General features: G+C 49.3%; 1 protein-coding gene, 13 non-coding genes and 1 pseudogene across 16 annotated transcripts in view; all 15 read left to right on the top strand.

Moving 5' to 3' along the window:
• The first annotated feature begins 311 nt into the window (after positions 1 to 311).
• LOC142777681 (5S ribosomal RNA) lies at positions 312 to 430 on the top strand. The gene has a single exon (XR_012888317.1). It is a non-coding gene; the product is annotated as a 5S ribosomal RNA (ribosomal RNA).
• A 696-nt stretch (positions 431 to 1,126) lies between these two features.
• On the top strand, positions 1,127 to 1,245 carry LOC142777550 (5S ribosomal RNA). The gene has a single exon (XR_012888186.1). It is a non-coding gene; the product is annotated as a 5S ribosomal RNA (ribosomal RNA).
• Positions 1,246 to 1,942: 697 nt separating this feature from the next.
• On the top strand, positions 1,943 to 2,061 carry LOC142777549 (5S ribosomal RNA). Its single transcript, XR_012888185.1, has one exon. It is a non-coding gene; the product is annotated as a 5S ribosomal RNA (ribosomal RNA).
• A 697-nt stretch (positions 2,062 to 2,758) lies between these two features.
• Positions 2,759 to 2,877, top strand: LOC142777548 (5S ribosomal RNA). The gene has a single exon (XR_012888184.1). It is a non-coding gene; the product is annotated as a 5S ribosomal RNA (ribosomal RNA).
• A 792-nt stretch (positions 2,878 to 3,669) lies between these two features.
• On the top strand, positions 3,670 to 3,788 carry LOC142777669 (5S ribosomal RNA). The gene has a single exon (XR_012888305.1). It is a non-coding gene; the product is annotated as a 5S ribosomal RNA (ribosomal RNA).
• A 703-nt stretch (positions 3,789 to 4,491) lies between these two features.
• On the top strand, positions 4,492 to 4,610 carry LOC142777547 (5S ribosomal RNA). The gene has a single exon (XR_012888183.1). It is a non-coding gene; the product is annotated as a 5S ribosomal RNA (ribosomal RNA).
• A 697-nt stretch (positions 4,611 to 5,307) lies between these two features.
• LOC142777546 (5S ribosomal RNA) lies at positions 5,308 to 5,426 on the top strand. Its single transcript, XR_012888182.1, has one exon. It is a non-coding gene; the product is annotated as a 5S ribosomal RNA (ribosomal RNA).
• A 699-nt stretch (positions 5,427 to 6,125) lies between these two features.
• LOC142777545 (5S ribosomal RNA) lies at positions 6,126 to 6,244 on the top strand. Its single transcript, XR_012888181.1, has one exon. It is a non-coding gene; the product is annotated as a 5S ribosomal RNA (ribosomal RNA).
• Positions 6,245 to 6,946: 702 nt separating this feature from the next.
• Positions 6,947 to 7,065, top strand: LOC142777544 (5S ribosomal RNA). Its single transcript, XR_012888180.1, has one exon. It is a non-coding gene; the product is annotated as a 5S ribosomal RNA (ribosomal RNA).
• Positions 7,066 to 7,762: 697 nt separating this feature from the next.
• On the top strand, positions 7,763 to 7,881 carry LOC142777543 (5S ribosomal RNA). Its single transcript, XR_012888179.1, has one exon. It is a non-coding gene; the product is annotated as a 5S ribosomal RNA (ribosomal RNA).
• A 700-nt stretch (positions 7,882 to 8,581) lies between these two features.
• Positions 8,582 to 8,700, top strand: LOC142777644 (5S ribosomal RNA). Its single transcript, XR_012888280.1, has one exon. It is a non-coding gene; the product is annotated as a 5S ribosomal RNA (ribosomal RNA).
• A 704-nt stretch (positions 8,701 to 9,404) lies between these two features.
• LOC142777680 (5S ribosomal RNA) lies at positions 9,405 to 9,523 on the top strand. The gene has a single exon (XR_012888316.1). It is a non-coding gene; the product is annotated as a 5S ribosomal RNA (ribosomal RNA).
• A 694-nt stretch (positions 9,524 to 10,217) lies between these two features.
• LOC142777541 (5S ribosomal RNA) lies at positions 10,218 to 10,336 on the top strand. Its single transcript, XR_012888177.1, has one exon. It is a non-coding gene; the product is annotated as a 5S ribosomal RNA (ribosomal RNA).
• Positions 10,337 to 11,029: 693 nt separating this feature from the next.
• Positions 11,030 to 16,266, top strand: part of LOC119188147 (uncharacterized) — a 99,355-nt gene continuing 94,118 nt past the window's right edge. For all 3 annotated transcript variants that reach the window (XM_075877862.1, XM_075877861.1, XM_075877860.1), the window contains exon 1: positions 11,030 to 12,409. In XM_075877862.1, the coding sequence (XP_075733977.1) occupies positions 11,049 to 12,389 (1,341 nt within the window). In that variant the 5' untranslated portion in view covers positions 11,030 to 11,048 and the 3' untranslated portion in view covers positions 12,390 to 12,409. The remainder of the gene's footprint in view (positions 12,410 to 16,266) is intronic.
• On the top strand, positions 15,976 to 16,094 carry LOC142777709 (5S ribosomal RNA; annotated as a pseudogene).

Below are 16,266 nucleotides of genomic sequence, written 5' to 3'. Positions count from 1 at the left end.
CCACTCAGTTATAAAAGCCGACGCAACAGACGTTCGTTAAGTTACAGAAAATGACTTACGAGCATGGCCGGTGGCGGCGGCCCGCAATTGCACACAGAGCTGTGCGTGAACGTTGGTGCGCCCGTGCTGGTGCGCCCCAGCGAAGGAACAGAGCAAGCTCTCTGCCGGAGAACAACAGACATTATTGTCACGTACCTTCGAAGTTTTTTACCAGGATAATATAACACGCTGCATAAGCCGTTAACGGTAACTTGAAAAGATAGAAATCGCTTGCAGTTCGTTATAGATTGTGTTGTAAAATGTCGATTTTCGCCATCGGCCATACCATGCTGAATGCGCCGGTTCTCGTCCAATCACCGAAGCTAAGCAGCATTGGGCTCGGTCAGTACTTGGGAGGGAGACCACCTGGGAACACCGAGTGCTGATGGCACCTTCTTTTACTTTTCGAAATTTCTCTTTTTTATTGCAGAGAAGGAACGTAGGGAGAAGGAGAGAGTTGTTTAATTTTGCGACGTGTTTGGTTGCCCGTATCAATCGCGCACATGACCTTACGTATATAGGCAATCAAAATTTGATGCGTGCGCACATGTGTTTAAATGTTGCACCCAGTGCGCGTGACATACTCTATTTTTTTTCTCATCCTTCCTTTATCTTTTCTTTTATTTTTGTTCAAAGAAGGAACAGGGCGGGGGTGGGGGGGGGGGCGTGACTTGCGGGTCAGCATCCGAGTGCCTTTGCCACGAGACCACCGTGGCAGGTTACAATAGCATTAATGGGCATTCCAATATTCCTGCTTTATGTCGGTCCCTCGTGTGCCACTCAGTTATAAAAGCCGACGCAACAGACGTTCGTTAAGTTACAGAAAATGACTTACGAGCATGGCCGGTGGCGGCGGCCCGCAATTGCACACAGAGCTGTGCGTGAACGTTGGTGCGCCCGTGCTGGTGCGCCCCAGCGAAGGAACAGAGCAAGCTCTCTGCCGGAGAACAACAGACATTATTGTCACGTACCTTCGAAGTTTTTCACCAGGATAATATAACACGCTGCATAAGCCGTTAACGGTAACTTGAAAAGATAGAAATCGCTTGCAGTTCGTTATAGATTGTGTTGTAAAATGTCGATTTTCGCCATCGGCCATACCATGCTGAATGCGCCGGTTCTCGTCCGATCACCGAAGCTAAGCAGCATTGGGCTCGGTCAGTACTTGGGAGGGAGACCACCTGGGAACACCGAGTGCTGATGGCACCTTCTTTTACTTTTCGAAATTTCTCTTTTTTATTGCAGAGAAGGAACGTAGGGAGAAGGAGAGAGTTGTTTAATTTTGCGACGTGTTTGGTTGCCCGTATCAATCGCGCACATGACCTTACGTATATAGGCAATCAAAATTTGATGCGTGCGCACATGTGTTTAAATGTTGCACCCAGTGCGCGTGACATACTCTATTTTTTTTTCTCATCCTTCCTTTATCTTTTCTTTTATTTTTGTTCAAAGAAGGAACAGGGCGGGGGTGGGGGGGGGGGCGTGACTTGCGGGTCAGCATCCGAGTGCCTTTGCCACGAGACCACCGTGGCAGGTTACAATAGCATTAATGGGCATTCCAATATTCCTGCTTTATGTCGGTCCCTCGTGTGCCACTCAGTTATAAAAGCCGACGCAACAGACGTTCGTTAAGTTACAGAAAATGACTTACAAGCATGGCCGGTGGCGGCGGCCCGCAATTGCACACAGAGCTGTGCGTGAACGTTGGTGCGCCCGTGCTGGTGCGCCCCAGCGAAGGAACAGAGCAAGCTCTCTGCCGGAGAACAACAGACATTATTGTCACGTACCTTCGAAGTTTTTTACCAGGATAATATAACACGCTGCATAAGCCGTTAACGGTAACTTGAAAAGATAGAAATCGCTTGCAGTTCGTTATAGATTGTGTTGTAAAATGTCGATTTTCGCCATCGGCCATACCATGCTGAATGCGCCGGTTCTCGTCCGATCACCGAAGCTAAGCAGCATTGGGCTCGGTCAGTACTTGGGAGGGAGACCACCTGGGAACACCGAGTGCTGATGGCACCTTCTTTTACTTTTCGAAATTTCTCTTTTTTATTGCAGAGAAGGAACGTAGGGAGAAGGAGAGAGTTGTTTAATTTTGCGACGTGTTTGGTTGCCCGTATCAATCGCGCACATGACCTTACGTATATAGGCAATCAAAATTTGATGCGTGCGCACATGTGTGTAAATGTTGCACCCAGTGCGCGTGACATACTCTATTTTTTTTTCTCATCCTTCCTTTATCTTTTCTTTTATTTTTGTTCAAAGAAGGAACAGGGCGGGGGTGGGGGGGGGGGCGTGACTTGCGGGTCAGCATCCGAGTGCCTTTGCCACGAGACCACCGTGGCAGGTTACAATAGCATTAATGGGCATTCCAATATTCCTGCTTTATGTCGGTCCCTCGTGTGCCACTCAGTTATAAAAGCCGACGCAACAGACGTTCGTTAAGTTACAGAAAATGACTTACGAGCATGGCCGGTGGCGGCGGCCCGCAATTGCACACAGAGCTGTGCGTGAACGTTGGTGCGCCCGTGCTGGTGCGCCCCAGCGAAGGAACAGAGCAAGCTCTCTGCCGGAGAACAACAGACATTATTGTCACGTACCTTCGAAGTTTTTTACCAGGATAATATAACACGCTGCATAAGCCGTTAACGGTAACTTGAAAAGATAGAAATCGCTTGCAGTTCGTTATAGATTGTGTTGTAAAATGTCGATTTTCGCCATCGGCCATACCATGCTGAATGCGCCGGTTCTCGTCCGATCACCGAAGCTAAGCAGCATTGGGCTCGGTCAGTACTTGGGAGGGAGACCACCTGGGAACACCGAGTGCTGATGGCACCTTCTTTTACTTTTCGAAATTTCTCTTTTTTATTGCAGAGAAGGAACGTAGGGAGAAGGAGAGAGTTGTTTAATTTTGCGACGTGTTTGGTTGCCCGTATCAATCGCGCACATGACCTTACGTATATAGGCAATCAAAATTTGATGCGTGCGCACATGTGTTTAAATGTTGCACCCAGTGCGCGTGACATACTCTATTTTTTTTTTCTCATCCTTCCTTTATCTTTTCTTTTATTTTTGTTCAAAGAAGGAACAGGGCGGGGGTGGGGGGGGGGGGGGCGTGACTTGCGGGTCAGCATCCGAGTGCCTTTGCCACGAGACCACCGTGGCAGGTTACAATAGCATTAATGGGCATTCCAATATTCCTGCTTTATGTCGGTCCCTCGTGTGCCACTCAGTTATAAAAGCCGACGCAACAGACGTTCGTTAAGTTACAGAAAATGACTTACGAGCATGGCCGGTGGCGGCGGCCCGCAATTGCACACAGAGCTGTGCGTGAACGTTGGTGCGCCCGTGCTGGTGCGCCCCAGCGAAGGAACAGAGCAAGCTCTCTGCCGGAGAACAACAGACATTATTGTCACGTACCTTCGAATGAATGATTGAATGAATGAACAACTTTATTTATCCCTTGTTAAAGGGAAGGGGGCAACAGGAAAGGGTGTGGTGGGGATGAACTACTTGAAGTTTTTTACCAGGATAATATAACACGCTGCATAAGCCGTTAACGGTAACTTGAAAAGATAGAAATCGCTTGCAGTTCGTTATAGATTGTGTTGTAAAATGTCGATTTTCGCCATCGGCCATACCATGCTGAATGCGCCGGTTCTCGTCCGATCACCGAAGCTAAGCAGCATTGGGCTCGGTCAGTACATGGGAGGGAGACCACCTGGGAACACCGAGTGCTGATGGCACCTTCTTTTACTTTTCGAAATTTCTCTTTTTTATTGCAGAGAAGGAACGTAGGGAGAAGGAGAGAGTTGTTTAATTTTGCGACGTGTTTGGTTGCCCGTATCAATCGCGCACATGACCTTACGTATATAGGCAATCAAAATTTGATGCGTGCGCACATGTGTTTAAATGTTGCACCCAGTGCGCGTGACATACTCTATTTTTTTTTCTCATCCTTCCTTTATCTTTTCTTTTATTTTTGTTCAAAGAAGGAACAGGGCGGGGGTGGGGGGGGGGGGGGGGGCGTGACTTGCGGGTCAGCATCCGAGTGCCTTTGCCACGAGACCACCGTGGCAGGTTACAATAGCATTAATGGGCATTCCAATATTCCTGCTTTATGTCGGTCCCTCGTGTGCCACTCAGTTATAAAAGCCGACGCAACAGACGTTCGTTAAGTTACAGAAAATGACTTACGAGCATGGCCGGTGGCGGCGGCCCGCAATTGCACACAGAGCTGTGCGTGAACGTTGGTGCGCCCGTGCTGGTGCGCCCCAGCGAAGGAACAGAGCAAGCTCTCTGCCGGAGAACAACAGACATTATTGTCACGTACCTTCGAAGTTTTTTACCAGGATAATATAACACGCTGCATAAGCCGTTAACGGTAACTTGAAAAGATAGAAATCGCTTGCAGTTCGTTATAGATTGTGTTGTAAAATGTCGATTTTCGCCATCGGCCATACCATGCTGAATGCGCCGGTTCTCGTCCGATCACCGAAGCTAAGCAGCATTGGGCTCGGTCAGTACTTGGGAGGGAGACCACCTGGGAACACCGAGTGCTGATGGCACCTTCTTTTACTTTTCGAAATTTCTCTTTTTTATTGCAGAGAAGGAACGTAGGGAGAAGGAGAGAGTTGTTTAATTTTGCGACGTGTTTGGTTGCCCGTATCAATCGCGTACATGACCTTACGTATATAGGCAATCAAAATTTGATGCGTGCGCACATGTGTTTAAATGTTGCACCCAGTGCGCGTGACATACTCTATTTTTTTTTCTCATCCTTCCTTTATCTTTTCTTTTATTTTTGTTCAAAGAAGGAACAGGGCGGGGGTGGGGGGGGGGGCGTGACTTGCGGGTCAGCATCCGAGTGCCTTTGCCACGAGACCACCGTGGCAGGTTACAATAGCATTAATGGGCATTCCAATATTCCTGCTTTATGTCGGTCCCTCGTGTGCCACTCAGTTATAAAAGCCGACGCAACAGACGTTCGTTAAGTTACAGAAAATGACTTACGAGCATGGCCGGTGGCGGCGGCCCGCAATTGCACACAGAGCTGTGCGTGAACGTTGGTGCGCCCGTGCTGGTGCGCCCCAGCGAAGGAACAGAGCAAGCTCTCTGCCGGAGAACAACAGACATTATTGTCACGTACCTTCGAAGTTTTTTACCAGGATAATATAACACGCTGCATAAGCCGTTAACGGTAACTTGAAAAGATAGAAATCGCTTGCAGTTCGTTATAGATTGTGTTGTAAAATGTCGATTTTCGCCATCGGCCATACCATGCTGAATGCGCCGGTTCTCGTCCGATCACCGAAGCTAAGCAGCATTGGGCTCGGTCAGTACTTGGGAGGGAGACCACCTGGGAACACCGAGTGCTGATGGCACCTTCTTTTACTTTTCGAAATTTCTCTTTTTTATTGCAGAGAAGGAACGTAGGGAGAAGGAGAGAGTTGTTTAATTTTGCGACGTGTTTGGTTGCCCGTATCAATCGCGCACATGACCTTACGTATATAGGCAATCAAAATTTGATGCGTGCGCACATGTGTTTAAATGTTGCACCCAGTGCGCGTGACATACTCTATTTTTTTTCTCATCCTTCCTTTATCTTTTCTTTTATTTTTGTTCAAAGAAGGAACAGGGCGGGGGTGGGGGGGGGGGGGGCGTGACTTGCGGGTCAGCATCCGAGTGCCTTTGCCACGAGACCACCGTGGCAGGTTACAATAGCATTAATGGGCATTCCAATATTCCTGCTTTATGTCGGTCCCTCGTGTGCCACTCAGTTATAAAAGCCGACGCAACAGACGTTCGTTAAGTTACAGAAAATGACTTACGAGCATGGCCGGTGGCGGCGGCCCGCAATTGCACACAGAGCTGTGCGTGAACGTTGGTGCGCCCGTGCTGGTGCGCCCCAGCGAAGGAACAGAGCAAGCTCTCTGCCGGAGAACAACAGACATTATTGTCACGTACCTTCGAAGTTTTTTACCAGGATAATATAACACGCTGCATAAGCCGTTAACGGTAACTTGAAAAGATAGAAATCGCTTGCAGTTCGTTATAGATTGTGTTGTAAAATGTCGATTTTCGCCATCGGCCATACCATGCTGAATGCGCCGGTTCTCGTCCGATCACCGAAGCTAAGCAGCATTGGGCTCGGTCAGTACTTGGGAGGGAGACCACCTGGGAACACCGAGTGCTGATGGCACCTTCTTTTACTTTTCGAAATTTCTCTTTTTTATTGCAGAGAAGGAACGTAGGGAGAAGGAGAGAGTTGTTTAATTTTGCGACGTGTTTGGTTGCCCGTATCAATCGCGCACATGACCTTACGTATATAGGCAATCAAAATTTGATGCGTGCGCACATGTGTTTAAATGTTGCACCCAGTGCGCGTGACATACTCTATTTTTTTTTCTCATCCTTCCTTTATCTTTTCTTTTATTTTTGTTCAAAGAAGGAACAGGGCGGGGGTGGGGGGGGGGGGGGGGCGTGACTTGCGGGTCAGCATCCGAGTGCCTTTGCCACGAGACCACCGTGGCAGGTTACAATAGCATTAATGGGCATTCCAATATTCCTGCTTTATGTCGGTCCCTCGTGTGCCACTCAGTTATAAAAGCCGACGCAACAGACGTTCGTTAAGTTACAGAAAATGACTTACGAGCATGGCCGGTGGCGGCGGCCCGCAATTGCACACAGAGCTGTGCGTGAACGTTGGTGCGCCCGTGCTGGTGCGCCCCAGCGAAGGAACAGAGCAAGCTCTCTGCCGGAGAACAACAGACATTATTGTCACGTACCTTCGAAGTTTTTTACCAGGATAATATAACACGCTGCATAAGCCGTTAACGGTAACTTGAAAAGATAGAAATCGCTTGCAGTTCGTTATAGATTGTGTTGTAAAATGTCGATTTTCGCCATCGGCCATACCATGCTGAATGCGCCGGTTCTCGTCCGATCACCGAAGCTAAGCAGCATTGGGCTCGGTCAGTACTTGGGAGGGAGACCACCTGGGAACACCGAGTGCTGATGGCACCTTCTTTTACTTTTCGAAATTTCTCTTTTTTATTGCAGAGAAGGAACGTAGGGAGAAGGAGAGAGTTGTTTAATTTTGCGACGTGTTTGGTTGCCCGTATCAATCGCGCACATGACCTTACGTATATAGGCAATCAAAATTTGATGCGTGCGCACATGTGTTTAAATGTTGCACCCAGTGCGCGTGACATACTCTATTTTTTTTTTCTCATCCTTCCTTTATCTTTTCTTTTATTTTTGTTCAAAGAAGGAACAGGGCGGGGGTGGGGGGGGGGCGTGACTTGCGGGTCAGCATCCGAGTGCCTTTGCCACGAGACCACCGTGGCAGGTTACAATAGCATTAATGGGCATTCCAATATTCCTGCTTTATGTCGGTCCCTCGTGTGCCACTCAGTTATAAAAGCCGACGCAACAGACGTTCGTTAAGTTACAGAAAATGACTTACGAGCATGGCCGGTGGCGGCGGCCCGCGATTGCACACAGAGCTGTGCGTGAACGTTGGTGCGCCCGTGCTGGTGCGCCCCAGCGAAGGAACAGAGCAAGCTCTCTGCCGGAGAACAACAGACATTATTGTCACGTACCTTCGAAGTTTTTTACCAGGATAATATAACACGCTGCATAAGCCGTTAACGGTAACTTGAAAAGATAGAAATCGCTTGCAGTTCGTTATAGATTGTGTTGTAAAATGTCGATTTTCGCCATCGGCCATACCATGCTGAATGCGCCGGTTCTCGTCCGATCACCGAAGCTAAGCAGCATTGGGCTCGGTCAGTACTTGGGAGGGAGACCACCTGGGAACACCGAGTGCTGATGGCACCTTCTTTTACTTTTCGAAATTTCTCTTTTTTATTGCAGAGAAGGAACGTAGGGAGAAGGAGAGAGTTGTTTAATTTTGCGACGTGTTTGGTTGCCCGTATCAATCGCGCACATGACCTTACGTATATAGGCAATCAAAATTTGATGCGTGCGCACATGTGTTTAAATGTTGCACCCAGTGCGCGTGACATACTCTATTTTTTTTTCTCATCCTTCCTTTATCTTTTCTTTTATTTTTGTTCAAAGAAGGAACAGGGCGGGGGTGGGGGGGGGGGGGGCGTGACTTGCGGGTCAGCATCCGAGTGCCTTTGCCACGAGACCACCGTGGCAGGTTACAATAGCATTAATGGGCATTCCAATATTCCTGCTTTATGTCGGTCCCTCGTGTGCCACTCAGTTATAAAAGCCGACGCAACAGACGTTCGTTAAGTTACAGAAAATGACTTACGAGCATGGCCGGTGGCGGCGGCCCGCAATTGCACACAGAGCTGTGCGTGAACGTTGGTGCGCCCGTGCTGGTGCGCCCCAGCGAAGGAACAGAGCAAGCTCTCTGCCGGAGAACAACAGACATTATTGTCACGTACCTTCGAAGTTTTTTACCAGGATAATATAACACGCTGCATAAGCCGTTAACGGTAACTTGAAAAGATAGAAATCGCTTGCAGTTCGTTATAGATTGTGTTGTAAAATGTCGATTTTCGCCATCGGCCATACCATGCTGAATGCGCCGGTTCTCGTCCGATCACCGAAGCTAAGCAGCATTGGGCTCGGTCAGTACTTGGTAGGGAGACCACCTGGGAACACCGAGTGCTGATGGCACCTTCTTTTACTTTTCGAAATTTCTCTTTTTTATTGCAGAGAAGGAACGTAGGGAGAAGGAGAGAGTTGTTTAATTTTGCGACGTGTTTGGTTGCCCGTACCAATCGCGCACATGACCTTACGTATATAGGCAATCAAAATTTGATGCGTGCGCACATGTGTTTAAATGTTGCACCCAGTGCGCGTGACATACTCTATTTTTTTTTCTCATCCTTCCTTTATCTTTTCTTTTATTTTTGTTCAAAGAAGGAACAGGGCGGGGGTGGGGGGGGGGGGGGGGGGCGTGACTTGCGGGTCAGCATCCGAGTGCCTTTGCCACGAGACCACCGTGGCAGGTTACAATAGCATTAATGGGCATTCCAATATTCCTGCTTTATGTCGGTCCCTCGTGTGCCACTCAGTTATAAAAGCCGACGCAACAGACGTTCGTTAAGTTACAGAAAATGACTTACGAGCATGGCCGGTGGCGGCGGCCCGCAATTGCACACAGAGCTGTGCGTGAACGTTGGTGCGCCCGTGCTGGTGCGCCCCAGCGAAGGAACAGAGCAAGCTCTCTGCCGGAGAACAACAGACATTATTGTCACGTACCTTCGAAGTTTTTTACCAGGATAATATAACACGCTGCATAAGCCGTTAACGGTAACTTGAAAAGATAGAAATCGCTTGCAGTTCGTTATAGATTGTGTTGTAAAATGTCGATTTTCGCCATCGGCCATACCATGCTGAATGCGCCGGTTCTCGTCCAATCACCGAAGCTAAGCAGCATTGGGCTCGGTCAGTACTTGGGAGGGAGACCACCTGGGAACACCGAGTGCTGATGGCACCTTCTTTTACTTTTCGAAATTTCTCTTTTTTATTGCAGAGAAGGAACGTAGGGAGAAGGAGAGAGTTGTTTAATTTTGCGACGTGTTTGGTTGCCCGTATCAATCGCGCACATGACCTTACGTATATAGGCAATCAAAATTTGATGCGTGCGCACATGTGTTTAAATGTTGCACCCAGTGCGCGTGACATACTCTATTTTTTTTCTCATCCTTCCTTTATCTTTTCTTTTATTTTTGTTCAAAGAAGGAACAGGGCGGGGGTGGGGGGGGGCGTGACTTGCGGGTCAGCATCCGAGTGCCTTTGCCACGAGACCACCGTGGCAGGTTACAATAGCATTAATGGGCATTCCAATATTCCTGCTTTATGTCGGTCCCTCGTGTGCCACTCAGTTATAAAAGCCGACGCAACAGACGTTCGTTAAGTTACAGAAAATGACTTACGAGCATGGCCGGTGGCGGCGGCCCGCAATTGCACACAGAGCTGTGCGTGAACGTTGGTGCGCCCGTGCTGGTGCGCCCCAGCGAAGGAACAGAGCAAGCTCTCTGCCGGAGAACAACAGACATTATTGTCACGTACCTTCGAAGTTTTTTACCAGGATAATATAACACGCTGCATAAGCCGTTAACGGTAACTTGAAAAGATAGAAATCGCTTGCAGTTCGTTATAGATTGTGTTGTAAAATGTCGATTTTCGCCATCGGCCATACCATGCTGAATGCGCCGGTTCTCGTCCGATCACCGAAGCTAAGCAGCATTGGGCTCGGTCAGTACTTGGGAGGGAGACCACCTGGGAACACCGAGTGCTGATGGCACCTTCTTTTACTTTTCGAAATTTCTCTTTTTTATTGCAGAGAAGGAACGTAGGGAGAAGGAGAGAGTTGTTTAATTTTGCGACGTGTTTGGTTGCCCGTATCAATCGCGCACATGACCTTACGTATATAGGCAATCAAAATTTGATGCGTGCGCACATGTGTTTAAATGTTGCACCCAGTGCGCGTGACATACTCTATTTTTTTTCTCATCCTTCCTTTATCTTTTCTTTTATTTTTGTTCAAAGAAGGAACAGGGCGGGGGTGGGGGGGGGGGGCGTGACTTGCGGGTCAGCATCCGAGTGCCTTTGCCACGAGACCACCGTGGCAGGTTACAATAGCATTAATGGGCATTCCAATATTCCTGCTTTATGTCGGTCCCTCGTGTGCCACTCAGTTATAAAAGCCGACGCAACAGACGTTCGTTAAGTTACAGAAAATGACTTACGAGCATGGCCGGTGGCGGCGGCCCGCAATTGCACACAGAGCTGTGCGTGAACGTTGGTGCGCCCGTGCTGGTGCGCCCCAGCGAAGGAACAGAGCAAGCTCTCTGCCGGAGAACAACAGACATTATTGTCACGTACCTTCGAAGTTTTTTACCAGGATAATATAACACGCTGCATAAGCCGTTAACGGTAACTTGAAAAGATAGAAATCGCTTGCAGTTCGTTATAGATTGTGTTGTAAAATGTCGATTTTCGCCATCGGCCATACCATGCTCATTCTTCTTCCGGCAGCGCAAGCGAGCGGACGCAGAATCATGTGCTCCGACGGAGCGGCGATAACGGCCCGCGCCGGCCGTGGAAACAGGATCGATGGCGAAGATGATAAGGACTACGAGATCGTTCTGCCTACCTTGCCCACCGGCCGTGTTGTACTGAACACGTTGTTTTTGCACGGTGACGTGCGTGAACGTCCCTACAGGGTCGAGGACTTCAGAGATGCCCTGGCGACGGCTGGAGTGCTACCCGACGTCGTCGCTTTAGGTGCGTACCAGATAAACCACGTCTGGGCCGTCACCCTCACCAGCGGTGAAGCGACGAAGAAACTGGCCGCTATGAAAGAATTGAAGGTGAAGGGTCGTCGTTGCGTAATTATTGACCCCGAAGATCAGCAGGTAAAGATTCGCCTGCATTGGATGTTGTACGGCGTCCAAGATGAGGACATCAGGACAGCCTTCGCCGCGTTTGGCAATGTCACTGAAGTGACTCGCGAACGGTGGCGTGTGCAAGGCATGAGAGAGAAAGGCTCGACCACCAGAAGCGTTCTCCTAAAGCTGAAGCCGGGAGTGAAGGTGGATGACCTCCCCCATCAGGTTCGAGTCGCCGGTGAGTTGGCCCTCGTCGTCGTTCCCGGGCGGGCGATGCAGTGTCTGCGTTGCCACGGCACGGGCCACGTGCGCCGAGATTGCAGGGTGCCCCGCTGCTCGAAGTGCCGGCGTTACGGACACGTGGACGCGGACTGCGTCCGCACCTACGCGTCGGCAACCGGGCTCCCTAGGGCTGACGAACATGACGAACTTATGGACGTCGTCGAGGCCGAGGAGGCTGCCCAGGGAACCGACGAGACGAACAAGCAGATGGGACCACAAGCGTCGTCATCGCCTTCCGGCAGTGAACCCTCGACTGTTGAAGCTCCGGCAGCGGGACCAGCACCCGTAGGAGACACCGGGAAGGATGTAGCGGCAACGCCCGTAAAAGTGTCTTGCGACTCCAATGTGGCTACCGAGGCGACGACGAAGGCGACGGTGTGCTCCGCAGCTCGTCAGGCTGGTGAGCTTAAAAGCCTGAACGAGCCGCTGCTCGAGAAGAGCGGCGCCCCTTCATCGAACAGTGTGGCTGCTTCGAAGCGGCCCCACCCCCAGGCGAGCAAAGGCGGTGATGAGACGGTGGTGCCCGGTGTCGAGGAACCTCCTGCTAAAACAGCCCAAGGACGGCGGCCTTCCCTTCGGCCGCGCCCGAACCTGACGGCCGACAAGCGAGTCGGCAATGGCGAGAACGTGGGTCAAGGCCCCACCGTTCCGCCGGACGACAATGCCAGCGATGGCGCCGTCTAGCCTTGTGCTAGACGCGAGAGGTAAGCGCCATGCTGCAGGTCTCCCTTCCTTCCGTTAAAATGGCGCCTATAACTCCGTTAAAGGTCGCTACCATCAACGTTAGGGGTCTGGCAACGAAAAGAAAGCAAACCCAGCTTTATAGACTTGTAACGGAACGAGATATAGACGTCCTAGCAGTGCAGGAGACGAAAGTTGACGGTGATGAGGAGACCGGCAGCATGGTGCGACTTTTCGCGTCAAGGTTTTTTGTGGTTGTCAGTCATGCCGTAGGCACATCGGCTGGCTGTATACTTTTTGTAAAGAAGCTTCCGGGGCTGCAAGTTAACGCCCATTTTTCCTGCGCAGCTGGCCGGTGTGCCATGGTTGACTTCTCACTGAATAACGACGAGTGGCGTATTATGTGCGTGTACGCGCCCAACAGGGTAGAAGACAGGGCCCTTTTCTTTCACGGCCTAGAACAGCAGCTTGTTGAAGGAAAGAAGTTAGTAGTTTTGGGCGATTTTAACTGTGTTCTCAGTGCACATGACAAGACAAGCACTCGAAGTTTCAGAGATAACAGCACGGTCGTGTTGGCACGGATTCTTGAGGGCTGGTGCCTTGAGGATGTGGCAGAGTGTCTCGGGTGTGTGAGTTCGGTTAGGTTCACGCGATTTGAGGGCCCAAGTCACGCGAGACTCGACCGCATTTACGTATCTGTTGACATTCTTCCGATGTGTTCTAGTTACGATGTTGTCCCGGTGTCATTTTCTGACCACTGTGCAGTCTTGTGCTCGATTGGAACTGTAAAGAAACGCAATGGTTTCTCGTGGGAAACATGGAAATTTAATAGTAAGCTTCTCCAGGACGAAGAATTTACTTTATACGTAAAGGAGGCAATTAGCAAGATAGACGCTAGCAAACACCTTCACATTTGGCAGCAGTGGGAGCTTTGCAAGGAAACTTTGAAATTAAAAGCCATTGATAGGGCCACGTGCATCCGACTTGAGGAGAGAAGAAAAGAGACTGAATTGAAAGCGCTTCTCGAAAAGCTAGTGAAGTATGAAGGTTTAGCCCCCGGTAAATGGATCGAAGATATAAGAAAAATAAAACAAAAGTTAGAACTGCTGGACGAACAGCGTTATCGGGGTGCGCTCGTGAGAGCAAGGGCGGAAGATACCGCGGCGGGCGAAGCACCGTCTAGACGCGCGCTTAGACTGGAAAAATCACGCGCCGAAAATAACCACATACGGGAGATAGAGTGGGGCGGTATCTTATCAACCGACACGGAAGGTATAGCGACAGCTTTCGCGGAGCATTATCGCAAGCTGTTCGCATTGCACGTGACTGACTGTGAAGCCTTCAAGGAAAAATTTTTGACTGTCATGCCCCGTCTCGACGATGACAGAAAAAAGAGTCTGGAAAGTAAGATAACCGTTGCCGAGGTAGAGGAAGCCATAAATAAGTTAAACCCGGGAAAGTCGCCGGGACCGGACGGTTTCACTGCCGCTTTTTACAAAGAGTTTAAAGACGAAATCAGCCCTCTTTTGACTTTCATATATAATGAAGCGTATAAAGTAAATACGTTGCCTTCATCATACAGCTCATCCCATACAGTCCTGATTCCAAAAACAGAGGATGTCCATAAACTGAGATCTGTAACAGCATATCGATCTATAGCTCTGACAAATGTCGAGTACAAAATTTATATGAAAGTATTAGCCCGAAGATTGCAGACGGTTATGAAGGACATCGTCGGGCCGCACCAAACATGTGGCATTAAAGGTCGCTCGATTGTCCTAAATATCCATAAGGCACGCAGTGTTCTCGAGTGTTGTGATTACTCTGATGAACGAGTCGCCATTTTACAAATAGATTTTGAGAAGGCATTTGACTGTGTGGATCATAGCCTATTATTTGCTGTTTTGGACCATGCTAATGTTGGTTCAGTTATTTGTGATGGAGTGGCCCTGGCGTACCGAAACTGTACAACAAGATTGATTGTGAATAAGAGCCTTGGGTCCCCCATTAGTGTGCGACGTTCGGTGCGCCAGGGTTGTCCCCTCAGCCCCCTGTTATTTTGCTTGTATATTGAAACCCTTTGCTTAGCCATTCTAAATGACACGCGTATAAATGGCTTCCGGCTACAAGCTTCAGAAGTCAAGCTGCTTGCTTATGCTGACGATGTGGCCATTTTTTCAACAGACCAAAGTAGTATTAAACAGGCAGTTGACACTGTTCGCGAGTTCAGCCATGTCACAGGAAGCGGCGTCAATTGGTCCAAGAGTCTCGGGCTCTGGCACGGATCCTGGCACACGAAACCTGACCACTTTGCAAATGTGCCCTGGGCGACAGTCCCGGGCAAGTACTTGGGCGTCCCGCTCGATGCGTATCGAGACAGTGCCCAATATTGGCAGAACCAAGTTAAAGATATGCAGGAAAAAGCCGAGAAGTGGAGGGGGGCGAGCCTGTCAATCTTTGCCAGAGCCACCGTCTGCAACCTGTTCTTTATAAGCAAGCTTTGGTACGTGCTGCAGGTGCTGCACTGCTCGCGAACTAATGTGCAGAAGTTAAACCGGATATTCGCTGTCTTTGTATGGGCTTCCCAGTGGGAACGGTGCAGCCGAACCAACTTGTTCAGACGGGTTAAAGACGGGGGCCTAGGCCTCGGTCACCTGTTTTTACGGCAACTTGTGAACAGGTTTTTGTTTTTTAGAGGCCTTACCGATCCATTCCTGCGTACCTTTTGTCAACTGCACCTCAGCAGATATCTCCCTGGATATGTTGTGACTACCGAGGCCTGTGCAGGAGGGATTGGTGGGTTCTATCGAGAAGTTGTGTCGAGTATAAAATTCCTTTCTGTGAGATTTTCAAACGAATACCTGTGGAGCGTAAAAAGAAAAGAGCTTTATTTCGCTTTGTGTGACATTGTGTTTCCAGTACCGCTTTATCGGGCTATACACAGCGGAGGACCAGGAAGCAATGTTTTAAAAAGGGTTAAAAACATGCAAGTACAGCCTGCAAGCAAAACATTCTTCTTTAAGCTGCACTCGGGCACATTGCCAGTGAAAGTGTTTTTGGAAGCAAAGGGATGTTTTTCCCCTTGGGGATCCCATTGCATAATTTGCAAGGCACCAGAAACAATTGACCACGTCTTCTTGCATTGTTGGGAGGGCGTGTATTTCAGGACGTGCTGCAGAGAGCTATTAAGAAAGACCTTCCATTGTACCCGTATGGAATCCGGTTCCTGAATGTTGAAAACGAAGACGGGGTACCATACGATGCAATCATGCTCCTGGGCCTCCACTCATTGTGGAGAGCGAGAATGGCGGGCTACCATTTCGACAAAGATGCGCGGCCGGCTCGAGCCTATTTTCGTGAGAGCATAGACTGGTTTCTCTCTGTTCAAAAAGCTGTACCCGAGCCACCTGACTGGCTCCCGCGGGTAGATAATCTTGTGACTCTGCCCGAATTTTAACGCAACGACACCAGCAATAGGCTGGAGCACTAGAGACACTACCTATGTGCATTGTACATTGCGCGATTTTATTGTCTGTGTCCTTTGAGTTACATGTAAGTTTACCAGAACCAGGTAATAAAGAAAAAAAAAAAAATCGGCCATACCATGCTGAATGCGCCGGTTCTCGTCCGATCACCGAAGCTAAGCAGCATTGGGCTCGGTCAGTACTTGGGAGGGAGACCACCTGGGAACACCGAGTGCTGATGGCACCTTCTTTTACTTTTCGAAATTTCTCTTTTTTATTGCAGAGAAGGAACGTAGGGAGAAGGAGAGAGTTGTTTAATTTTGCGACGTGTTTGGTTGCCCGTATCAATCGCGCACATGACCTTACGTATATAGGCAATCAAAATTTGATGCGTGCGCACATGTGTGTAAATGTTG

This window comes from Rhipicephalus microplus, chromosome X (genome assembly GCF_043290135.1).
Source record: "Rhipicephalus microplus isolate Deutch F79 chromosome X, USDA_Rmic, whole genome shotgun sequence".
Taxonomy (NCBI): Eukaryota; Metazoa; Arthropoda; class Arachnida; order Ixodida; family Ixodidae; genus Rhipicephalus; species Rhipicephalus microplus.
The sequence above is the reverse complement of the archived record's forward strand: the minus strand, read 5'-3'. Positions and strand labels throughout refer to the sequence as shown.